At 35.7% G+C, this 13,016-nt stretch overlaps 1 protein-coding gene across 2 annotated transcripts in view; it reads right to left on the bottom strand.

Annotated features, from left to right (window-relative positions):
- Nucleotides 1–13,016, bottom strand: part of CORIN (corin, serine peptidase) — a 122,434-nt gene that overhangs the window by 42,111 nt on the left and 67,307 nt on the right. For both annotated transcript variants that reach the window (XM_042870666.1, XM_042870667.1), the window contains exons 7-9: nt 8,193–8,300; nt 3,199–3,309; nt 2,167–2,283 (exon numbers count right to left, since the gene is read on the bottom strand). In XM_042870666.1, the coding sequence (XP_042726600.1) occupies nt 2,167–2,283; nt 3,199–3,309; nt 8,193–8,300 (336 nt within the window). The remainder of the gene's footprint in view (nt 1–2,166; nt 2,284–3,198; nt 3,310–8,192; nt 8,301–13,016) is intronic.

Here is a 13,016-nt window from a genome sequence, read left to right as displayed (position 1 = left end):
CTATTTTCACAGAATGAATGACAGAAGTAATGTTAATAGATGCCATACCTTACCTTTTCAGAAGGAAATTTAATTTCCCTGAGGCATGTAGAGAAGGAGACTGTTTTTCTCATTTGGACATAGATAAAGCAATGTTAGTTTGTAATCCCTATATGCATATCTTTGTACTGTTACACAATGTCCTTGTATCCTTATTCAGACAAGTGGCAATGTATCAGTATCTTGAATTCACATTTATACGTTGATTTCTCATATTCGTTGCGCTTGTAACAAAATGAGTATTCCAGATCACTGTAGTCCTAACTTCACTGCTTCTGTTAGACATTTCAGGTTTTTAACTTACACTAAATACAAAAAGTTCTCTGCTTCATATGCCCTAAGACATTTTCTCTAGTTGCTGAAATCAACTGCATACACACAGATGTATGTAATGCAAAAGGAAGTTACAAACTATAATTGTCCAGTTTTTACATGGACTGTGCAAGGAATTAAAGAAGTCCAAATTTTGTCCATATATTCTCAGAAAAAATTAGGATGTGATTGCTTAAAGGAAGATTTCTGCTTTATGGAATATTGCAAAATATCAGCCAGAGCTTTCTGCATTTCATGAAGTACATAAAGGAAAAGAAGCAAACCTTCCGTATTAAAAACCTTTGAGCACTGCAATTTAATGCAAAATGGAAAACTCTTTTAGTATACAGTGAGATTATTGACTGCATAATTATCACATCTTTCTAGTCCTCTGCATTTAGCATCTTTGATTTTACATCTGCTCATTATATCCCCTCAAAAAAAAAAAAAAAAAAAAAAAAATTAACAATTTCTTAAATATCCACAGAAACAAAAAACAATAAGAATCACATTACTAACTTCTATGCCAGATCACGCATCAAAGTGTCAGTGAAATTCTCTTTTACTAGGAACAAATAAATTTAAGAGGCTTAAGCTGGGTGGATTTTAAAAGTTGGAGCATGTCTGCTTCAAGAATGTTCTGAATAGTTTTGTACTCCCCATTTTATCTCATTCTTCTATGTGCTTCTCTCATATTAAAAATGATCATTTCATTATCAGCCAAGAGAAAGAGAGACTTGAAGATATAGAATAAAACTGAGGATGGACATCAGGAATGATGAAGAACACATCTGAGTATTTTGTGAAATTAGGCAGTCAGAAATAAAGACAAAAATTCACCCTTGATTTTAGATTGCCACAGTCCAATCTGAAAGAAATTTCCTGCAAGACTTTTTTTCATTATATCTTCACTAATTATTGAGACGAATTACGATAATTTGTATACCTAAGATTCTCTTTTGGAATGGAGATGTTTAAACTAGAGTAGGAAGATCTCAAAATATAACAAGAGGGAGCTGAGTAGAAAGGATTTCTCAGATTGGTTCCTAAGGAAATAAAGCTTAGGAAATCGTGTAGTGTAGCTATCTTTTGAATAGGCTGTCCTATTACCACTATGTCTGAAAGCATTAAAGTTTTCTAAAAGAACTAAATTCCATTGTTTCTTAAAAATAAGTCATAAGAGAAATACATTAAAGATTATTTCACTGAAAGAAAAACTGCAATTTGAAGCTTTTCCAGAATCAAGACAATTACATGTGAACAATACCTTAAAATGCTAAAATCGTGACAATCAAATGTATTTCATGATAAAATTATTTGGAAAATCATATTTCAGGGTTTCAGAAACAGCTTTCTTTCCTTTCTTTTATACAGCCATTCACTATACTGAAAACTTAATTCCCATATAGTATCTTTCAGCCACATCAGTGCATTTACTAAAACCTCTTTTCTTTGACTCACATATTCTGATGCAAATAAGATTTTCTTGAGAAGGTTCCTCCCCATATGATACAAATTCCTTGGTTATCACTTTCTAACCACTTCATGCAAAGTGGGTACATATTCTTTATTTCAATAAACAGCTAATCAATCAGGTAACCAAATGCTATGATAAAAATATCACCTCGATTCTATCAATTTTTTAATATTTGTAAAGACTAATAATGACTAACAAATTTGTGAAAGCAGAGGCCTGACAGCTTTGAGAAGTGCTATCTGAAAGGCAAAGTCTACTTGACAGACAGTTTTAGCTAATGGCTCTTTAGGAAACAGACAATGCAGGCTCAGTAAGAATAAAATGAGGTATAACCTTACTTTCGCTGCAGTTTTCTTCATCACTTCCATCTTTACAGTCATTATCTCCATCACACTTGAATGCACTAGGAATGCACTGTCCATTTTTGCACTCTACCAGACCCTGACTATGACAAGCTGGAAAAAAAAAAAATGGTATCCTGATCATCAATTAATAAAGGACTCAATTATTTTGAACATCACAGTGAAGTAAATTTAGGAGGAGCTGATATGCTGCTTAGTACCAAAAGTCACTAAGCAATGTTCATCATGTGTAGGACATGTCTCAATAACCTACAGCTGAGCTTTAATTACAAGAACTGAAACTGTATGTGTCACATACTAGCAACAGACAACAGACTGAGGTGAAGGCTCAGCTGTTTTCAAGAGAAAAAAAAAACATTTTTCTGGATATAAAAATTTTGCCACTTTTTTTTTTTTTCCCCACATATTTCCTGACCTAGATTAGTTTCTTAGATTCTAGACAAAACTGTACAATACTGATTGAAAGACCAAGCACTGAAAGGCAGCAAGATACCAGAATCAAAAGCTGCATAACCATGTGCTTTATGACAACTTTATTCATATTAAAACACTAGCTGGTTCTCCAATACTTGGTTTTGCAAACTGAATCACTATTCTTGTAGAAATCTTGTGCAGGTATACAGCTGTTATACATTGTTAAAGCAGACACAAATCACACAAGGTATGATAAATAGTATATAAGCATACCATAAAGCTGTAACAAACTCCAAATACCTACAGTTAAAGAGCATTCATTATCATTACCAGGAACACCACAATTAACTAAAGAATAATCTGTAACTGACAAAAAGCTGAAACACAGGGCCATTCTGGTACTTCTCAACCTTACTGACAAACATTCAATTTGCTGCAACCAGAAAAATCATCAGCTAATTGCAAAATTGTGGACTCAAACATGCTTGTGATTTTGCCTTACAAGCAGTATATAGGAGTACTTCTCATCTTAGATTTTTATTTTGATTCTTACAGAAAAACAAAAAAACTCATTTAGACATTAAGAGAACTTACAGCAATTGATTTCATCTGATTTGTCTATACAGTCATGGTCACCATCACATACCCAGTCAGCTGTTATACATCTTCCATCTCCACACTGATGATCAGTCATTGGATTACAATCTAAAAATAAAATAAAACAAAATAAAAAGTAAAAATCAAGACCAAAACAAATAAACCATAACTGGAGAATAAGCTACGATATGGATAATTTCTGTTAGTGGACAATTAATTGTTCTATGCATATAGGCTATGCCATTATACAAGGAAATCACAGCAAAAGTTTTATACTCCTTCAGGTGTTCAATTTTTATTTTTGCAGATTAAGGTTAAGTATGTTCCGAATTCTACTTAGTAAATTCTACTTAGATAGTGATGCATTCATTCCTTCTCTCAGGTGTATCCTGAGAGAAACCACATCTCAGTTGTTTCTACTTGCAAATAAACAAAATTCTAAGATATGTCAGGTTAATTTCAAAGAACTTCAGATTTCCCATCGCATGCAAAAGTTTGCCATCAGAGAAAATTATTCCCTACATGAATTTTTTTTTTGTAGGAAATTAAAAAAAATAACATTATTTAACTGACTTATTTGGCACTAAATCAGAAACCATTATGTTTTTGCATACAATCAGAATTTTCCTGAAGAATGATCTAAAATAAAAATATTTCAATCTTTTTGCTCTTTTAATTAAGTGCTTCCCCAAACAAATAGAAAATCATTTAATTTGGTAGGCTGATATAAGGAAATACACATCATTAAAAACGTTTATAGGCTTAAAGGAATAATAATTATCTAGCTATACCTGCATTTTAGCTTTGGTGTCACAATTATTCTAAGTATGAAGAGTAAAGCATTGACTACATAGACATTTTAGACCATTTCAGCCATAGAGGTACAGTTGTAAAAATCCAGCAGTTTAAGAAGGAAATGTTCACGATTTATATTATAAGCAGAAGAAACCACCTGCACTCTGAAACCAGAGGAAGCCACAGCTCTGGCTATGTTAGTATATATTTTAGTAATGTTACCATGCTAGCCTTGATCACAAGATTTTTTACAAAGCTTGGTGCACAGACAGAGTAAATTCTTCCTTGTCCACAGCATACTGTGGGGACTTACAATTAAAGAATTGCTCACAAAGTAATCATAGGGTAATATTTAAGGATTAAGGTAAACACTTGGCCATATGCATAATGTATATTAAATAATATGTGTTCATAAATTATGAAGTTCAAAATGCCTTGTAAACACAACAAGTTTGCAGTGAAATGAATTTGTATCAATTAAGTCCAGCAACTGTTGTTCTAGTTTGTGATTAAGTTACTATCCCCAACTCATGGCCAAATTGGGTAGGTTCATTTATACAATCTTCTTCAGCCAGTAAAGCTATTCTGGTTGACTTCACACCACAATAGATAGGGAATACAGACACAGTCCTGCCTGCCACATGTCCCTTCAATCTCTTTTATAGCCTGTGCAAAAAGTTAGATCTTAAATTGTATCTCAACATAGAAATGGTAGGAGTCAGATTAATAATTACTAAAGCCTTTAATCAAAGCAGATTGATGAAAGAGAACACAAAACAACCAATGACAACTGAAAGTAATGAAAAGCCCTAGAGTATTTTTAACTAGAAGAAGAAATATAAAAGCAAACTCAAATAAAAAATGTATTCTGATTTTCAGTTTCAAAATTCTCTGTTTTTCCTATAAAAGTAAAAGACAAAAATATGAAAATAGTATTTCAACTTTTAAAGAATTATTTTAAATTTTTAAATTTTAATTTTTAATTTAACTATTTTGAAGTTAACAGTTTTTCTCAGGTAGAATACTAGGAACATAAGCTAGAAAGAAAATAAGGCTTTCAAAATTTTCAAATATTTATGTATGAAGATTATTCTTTCTTATGGCAAAGCATTCTTCACCTGTGAAAATAAACATGAGCAGAATGACAAACATATTGAAGCAGAATTTACAAAGCCAATTCAAAACAGAATTCAAAAGAAGTATAACTTCTTTCATCAAAATATGCAAATTTACAATGAAGCTTATGTAAGAACAGTTCAGATCTGAAACTGCTGGCATCACCCGTGTTTACCCTCTTATGTTTTACTTTAGTCTCAGCCAAATTCAGCCAAGCTAGAAAGAGCAACCATAGCATCTTGAATTAGTTAAAGAGACTTCAGAGCCTTCAGGGATTTTGGATGAGGTACACACAAAAGCAGTGTTTTCCTTTATCTTTTCAGTTGCAGAGAATGATACTGGGGAAAAAACAAGCAGACTTGACACATCAGTACCTGACTCTAAAGCTGGTGTCACTGGCAGAATTCGGTTTTTTTGTTTTGTTTTGTCAGGGAATGGTTACAAAGTACCAGGCCTTCTGGTTCCTGCTTGGCTACACTTTCCTCAAAGGAAGATTTGAGAGATCTATTCCTAGTGAGGTTTTTTTTCTGCTCCACAGTATGCTGAGCATGAGTACATTTTAGCACATTTGAAATGTTTCTACTCTAATGCGTGCAGAATGAGGAATAAGCAAGAAGTTTTCATTCAGTCCCAGAGATATAACATTATTGCATAAAGGAGACTTGAAGAGTCCTACAACTCATGTGCTGTGATGGACAGCTGTGATAGGCTTTTCAGAAGGGATAGGAAGAGCAAGAGAAGCAGATGGTTGGCATAGTATGCAATGGGAAGGTTGGGCTGTATGGTACTTGTCATCACTGATTACACTGTTGAGAGTCTCTGGATAAGGATTAAGGATGAAAAAAAAACAAAGTGGATGTTGTACCGGGACTCTTCTGTGAACAAACCCAGCCAGGATGATATAATCAATGAATTATCCTATAAGAAATTAAAGGATATCTCTAGATCAGCTGCCTTTGTCCTTATTGGTAATTCAGCTTCCAAGACTTTAACTGGAAATATCTTGCAGCTGACACAAACAGGTACAGGAAATTCTTGACGCACATTGCAGATAAATTCTTGGTACAGGTACTAAGGGAACCAACTAAGAAAGATGACATGTAGTTTGTAAACAAAAAGGGTCTTGTACACAAAATGACCATGAAGGAGTGGAGTTTCAAATCTTTGGTGACTTACAAAACTGCTACCAAAACTTTGACAGAGGGGATGGAAAGAGAAGACTTCAGGCTTCTCAAAGAAATAATTAGTAAGTTCCCTGTGAATCTGCTTTTGACATACTAAGGTTCATAAACGAAGGTCACATTCAAAGAGCCACCTCTAAAAGCATAGAAAAAGGCAATTCCAGTAATTCAAAAATCAAGTAGAGTAGAAAGCCTGGTTGGCTGAGCAAGGACCTCCTTTTAGAACTCAGTCAGAAAAGGAAAGTGTATGGGCATTGGAAGCAATGTCAGGGAACAGGAGAATACAGATACATTGTTTGCCATTGTAGAGACAAAAATTCATGCAGCCAAAGATAACTTAGAATTGAAACCAAACAGTATTGTAGGGGACAAAAAGAAGAAATTTTTAAAGTATGTTAAAAGCAAAAAGAAGATCAAAGGTGACATTGGTCCATTGCTTTATGAGGTTTGACACTTCACAAATAGGGACAAAGATAAAGCAGAGACATTTAATGCCTTTTTCATCTCTGTATTCAACACTAGTGATGGACCTTGTGACCCCCGAGATGGAGAACCGTGACTGGGGGAATGGTAAACTCCTAGCTGAACTCGTGCAGGATTTGCTGTTCCAGTCAAATGCACATAAGTTTATGGGCTACAAGGGGATTCATCCAAGGACACTGATGGATGTGGCTTATTAGGAGACCTCTCAATGCAGTCATTGATCATAGTCAGTACAGGTTAACCAGGGGAAAGTCCTGCTTAAATAACATAATTTTCTTTTGTGACAAGACAGAGAGCGGTCAGGTGCTGGAATGGTCCATGCAGGGAGGTGGTGGAGTCACTGATCCTGTCAATGTTCAAGAGGCATCTGGATGAGGAGCTGCGAGATATGGTTTAGTAGTTTGTGGTAGCAGTGGTAATGAGAAGATGGTTGGACTAGATGATCTTACAGGTCGTTCCCAACCTTGTGATTCCATGATTCTGTGACAAGCCTATTCATTTATTTGACCTGGGGAAGCGAGCAGATATAATCTCTCTCTTTTTTTTGCTGTTGTTGTTAATTTCAGTAAAGCTTTCAATACAGTCTCTCAGAGTATCCTTCTGGACAAAATGTCCAGCATACAGCTAGACAAGTACACAATACAATGGATGAACATTTGGCTGACAGACAGGCTCAAAGGCTTATACTAAATGGGTTTACATCTGTCTGCAGACCAGTTAATTGTGGGATACCCCAGAGTTCCGATTAAAGTTTTTATAACTGATCTGGACACAGTAGAAGAGACTGAGGAGAGGTCTCACGTCAGCCTACAGCTTTCTCATGAGTGGGGTGGAGGAGCAGGCACTGATCTTTTCCCTCTGGTGAAAGGAGCAGGACCTGAGGGAACAGCACGGAGCTGTGTCAAGGGAGGGTAAGATTAAGCATTAAGAAAAGGTTCTTCACTAAGAGGGCGGTCAAGCACCGGAATAAGCTCTCCAACATCATGGCACCAAGCCTGCCAGAGTTCAAGATTTGGACACTGCTCTCAGACATGTGGTCTGAATTTGGGGTGGTCCTCTACAGAGCCAAGAGTTGGATTCAATGATCTTGCATCCAGATGTGGAGTCCTCAGTACAGGAGAAACATAGACATGTTGGAATATGCCCAGAGGAGGGCCAAAGAAATGCTCTAAGGGATGGAGCACTTCTCCTACAAGGGCAGGCTGAAAGAGCTGGGGCTGTTCAGCCTGGAGAAGAGAAGGCTCCAAACTGACCTGATAGCAGCCTTTCAATATCTGAAGGGGAGCAACAGGAAAGAAAAGGATTGCTTTTACTTAGCTCTAAAACAGTAGCAATAGAATATCCTACTCTTTTATTATCAATACTGCCGCATATATCTTTTTTCTTTAATGAGAAAAGCATAAAAATTCTATTTACCACAGTTCTGTTCATCGCTAAGGTCTCCACAGTCATCGTATCCATCACAAACAAAGGTATAATTGAGGCATTTTCCTGTGTTACAATGAAATAAATCATCACTGCAGTCTGCAAAACAAAGTTTTGTAAAATGTTAACATGATAATGGAAGGGCTTCTTATAAAACACAAACTATGGAATGTATTGATTTAAACAAGACTAGACAGAGTTATCATCTTATTTACAGGTCTGCAGCATGTATCGGTTTACTAGTTCATTATAATCTAATATAAAGGTAAAAGAAAAATCATACACATTTTTAGACACATTTACTTTTGTTTCTACCAATAGTTTTCTGTCTGTATGATCAATACCAATGGGTGATACAAGTCCTTGTACCATAAGAAGTATATTTTATTTCTCTTGCTCTTCTTTCATCTTCCACAAACTGGTAAACACAAGGCAGTCATCTGGGAAAAATTTTGTAAGACAGTAAGAGTACTCAAAATGTTTTCAAGCTGTTGAAGGAAATGAATTATGAAAAATACTAAGGAACTGGAACATTTTGTTCTGGTTACAGATTCCATCGTGGTAAGCAAGGAAGGAATCAGATGAGATGGGATAAAACTGAATGTCATTTCAATCTTGTTGACCAAGATGATCATGACAAGATTTCAAGGCAGAGATTATTTGACTGCAGGTTATGTCTGAAGGCACTGTAGAATGCCTCTTCCAGTAATAAATGCACTGTTAGGAATTAATGACTAATAAATTAAGGAATATGTTGCAAGATGGGAAGAAATCAGAGTGTACATTGTTTCCAGAATGATAATTATACCCAAAATCTCACCATGACCACATGTTCAAGGCTAAAACACGTTCAAGCATTTTGAAATTCACAGTCAACAACCTTATGAAGAAATGTGTTAATTCTCACTGACTTTTTCTACATCATTATCATTTGCCTTGAGCACAAACCTGACACGAGTTATTGAAGACTTTGTTTTTTAAGTAGCTTTTCCTAGACACACGAAAGACTTGTTTTCTCATATTAACCAACCACACCCAGACGTAATACTGTGAATCAAAGGTTGGTGAGTTAAACAAAATAGCCCATTAACATATAAATAGCATTCATTTCTTTGCTTTTCATTAAAGAAATACTTTTTCCATAACAGTAAAAAAGTGAAGTATAGTTCTACCTTCCTAACAGTGAGTGAAGAAAAGTGCCCTGGTTGCAGATAAAGAACAAAATGTTTTATTAATTTATACACACAAGGTTATCAAGTAAGGTTGTGGTCTTCATGGGCTAGATTCCTAGAACTGTCCACCTGATGTGGTTGTTAAACAGAGATGGAGCTACCCTGCTATATAAAGTTTATATATAAACTTCTTTTACAATAGTTTCATTACATTAGTTTCAAAGGATTAACTTTTCTGAACACAGCTTTGAGCCTGATGCCTTCTTACCAAGGAATTCGTAGAATCATAGAATGACTTGAATTGGAAAGGAACTGAAAGATCACCTCATTCCAATTCCCCCTGCTCTGGGAAGGGTTGACACCTACTAGATCATTTTGCTAAGGGCACATCCAACCTGGTCGTCTTAGCACTGACAGCCCTAAGCAAGTTCAGCTTTTCTTTCTATGGGTGAGACCTGCAGGAAATCTCTGAAAAATATTCTGAGAATACCCAAAATATATGAATAGTATCAGGTTCAATAAAAAAAAAAAAAGGGAGTCTAGTTAGGAAAGAGTGGAGAACAGAAAGTAGGGTTGGTGATGTCTGATCCTGCTAATAATAACTTTTGATTACACACAGCTGCAAAGTGGGTGACTTAGTTTCACTGCCCTCCTGTAAGCTTTTCCTTCACATCTGGATTTTCCAGGGAGAATGTTAGGATACAGAATATCTGCGAAGATTAACTCTCCTACCAGCTGAAGCTATGCCACTGTGTGGACATTTTTACACAAGGTCTTTCCTGTACTGCATAAGGAAATTGCTCAGAGGGCAGGTACCAGAGCACGGGTCTCACACCTCAGCGTGATGCTCAAAACAACATAACCAGGCTACCATTCATCTCCTCTTGGGTGGGGCTCCTGCATTCAGGATTGCACAATGATCTGGCTTTGAAAGAATTGTGTCCTTCTCAGTATATTACACACTGACAGGTTCAGAATTCTCCCAGAAGGTGTGCAGTGGGATTTTGAACCCTCCACATCAAGGTATGCCAAGTCTTCCAAATCCTGAGTGAGTGCTCTAACTGCTAGGTTTCTCAAGGCTTTACCAACCTGGACTTCAGAACTTGAACTAGCATAATTTCTTGCCCTTCTGCCACAGAAGTATTCATGCTTTTTACTGGTTTCACATCATCTTAAAAAGTCCAAATAGAATTTATAGCACAATGCAGAAGACAGTACTGCAGGACATATAATAGAATACTATGGCAAGGCCGTGAGTGTTCTAGTCAATAGTTTAGCTTTTAAAAGAATAAAAGGCACGGAACAGTAAATACAAAGTTTCATGTAAGCAGAACAATAGCCAGCTGAGAGTAAATTCTAAACATTACTTGTTTTGAATCTGCAACAGCATGAAGTACTCTGGCAACATTTACCCTTATTGATCAGTTCATAATTCTGGCAGTTTCTGTCCTTCTGTTCCTCTTTCTGCAAATGAAACAAAGCTGTCTTTTCTATGATGCTTCATTGGGTTAGTTCACTTTTCAATTTTCATCCGTGCCTCCAGTCATGTTTACATCCATAACCTCTGTAGCTGAAGCAGCGACATTTAGAACATGGCATCGCTCAGGCCCACACAGGGTAAAAAAAAAATAAATAACAAAAAAAAAAAAACCCACAGATTTCCTTTCAGGGACTTGGAATAAGTGAATATGGAAATCTTACAGTCTTATTATATATTTCCATCAGGGTATTGGCAACAATGCTTACTTTTATAAGAATGAAATGAGCAGTCTGCACTTTTCATCTATAATCAGGTCAACTTAAATTTTGTTAATGACGGCACAAGCCTGATCTTCATAAACTTAAATACAAATTTTTATTCCATACTCCACAAAATTCAAGTATATTTTCAAGATAGGTCTACCTTTTGCATTCAGCAACCCTTACATCTCTGTTCACTTATATCTAATCTTCACAAGTGTAGTTAACAAAATACGCAAGTTAGAGATGTAGTCAACGAAATACGTAAAGCGGGGGCTGTCAAGGTCATCAGGCGTAACCAGGCGTAATCTGTGTGGGCCCCTTGTGTGGTTAGCGAATACGTGAAAGGGGGGCTCTAACAGTCATCAGGCTCTGCGGGGGCTCCTTGACTCATGAGAAACCATGATGAGACATGGCAAGACAAGACATGCCACACGTCTATTGGGCACAGATAACCGTAGCAAGGGTGATTGGTAGCACTGTGATATAAGGGACAACTATAAGAAGAGTGTGTTGCTTGCAATAAGTGCCATTTGCCGCTCACCACATTGGTGTCATAAAAGCGTGTGATTTGGCCGGGGCTGTCTGAGCACTTTACGACAGGACATTAATCAGAGGTTGCCGAAGCAAAGGCAACACACAAGTTCACTATTGGATCATATATCCTTCTGACCATTAACCATACTCAAATTTGGCTTTAGGAATCTTCCATTTTATAGATATATGTCTATTAAACTTTATTATGTTTATTTTAAAGAAAAGGGATAGAGTTCAGTATACAAATTCTGTCACCTCTAGGAGTAAATAAAAACATAATTCAACAAAGCACTCTATTCTATGGCATGCAGTGACACGTGTAAACAATCATCTTTGACAATCAAAAAGAAACCAAAGCATCATGATCACTCAAAAGCTAGTGGGTTTCATCCTTTCATTAAACACAAGTGATGTTGGCCCAACCACTTGTACACATGCTGGAGGTAAGAGAATGAAACCAATGAAAATGACTGCAAGCGAATGAAATCAGATTTTTGAGAATAAATACTGCCCTCCTTAACTAAAAGTTCTTTCCATTAAGCAATTCAAAGATAATTGCCTATACAAAAAAAAAAAAAAAAAAAATTGATTCATTTTATTTTCAAACAATGTTGCAGGTCAACTATTTCTATCAGTTTGTAATACACATTGTACCATAATATGGGAAGTTCAGAATCTTGCTGGAATTATTTTGCAGCACATTCTCATATCAGGAAAAGTAATAGTAGTTATGCTTAGGTCACAAATACTATGTTTAAATCAGAATACAAAAAAGAATATTTCAATTCAGATTTTTACTGCATGTTTACGGAAACATTTTTCAAGATATTGTTTTTATAAAATCTTTATAATATATAATCTTTTATAAAATCTAAAACATTTTAATGCATCCAATTACAACTGCAACCTTCAGCCTTTTGAAATATATCAGAAACTGAAATAATGCAGAAAAGGGTGGGGAGTAAACACATGATCAGGGCTCTACTGTGGTAGAGAAACTTCTCAACAGCAAAGGAGTACAAAACAGAACTGGCTAAAAGAAAGACTTCCTGAGTTGATTGGAACCAAACTTTTGAATGAAAGACCTAACTTCAAGGCCACTGTTTCTGCCATGTAACTGATGATTATTTGACAGAAGTTCAACTCCACTCAACACTTACCAGGTAATATATAATACATATATATATATATATATATATATACATGCCTATAAACTCTGCCATTTACAGATAGGCTTTCTTTTAAAGGCATTCTTGAATAACTCATTATTTTTATAACTCTTGATTTTTCAAGATATTGTAATGTTTTACACTTGCATTAGTAATTTCTTCTCTTCCCATTTCTAATGGAACTTGAAAGCCATAGC

Source organism: Lagopus leucura, unplaced genomic scaffold, assembly GCF_019238085.1.
Source record: "Lagopus leucura isolate 7727_CA_CO unplaced genomic scaffold, USGS_WTPT01 Super-Scaffold_100004, whole genome shotgun sequence".
NCBI lineage: Eukaryota > Metazoa > Chordata > Aves > Galliformes > Phasianidae > Lagopus > Lagopus leucura.
Note: the sequence above shows the minus strand (reverse complement) of the source record. Positions and strands in the feature narration are given on the sequence as shown.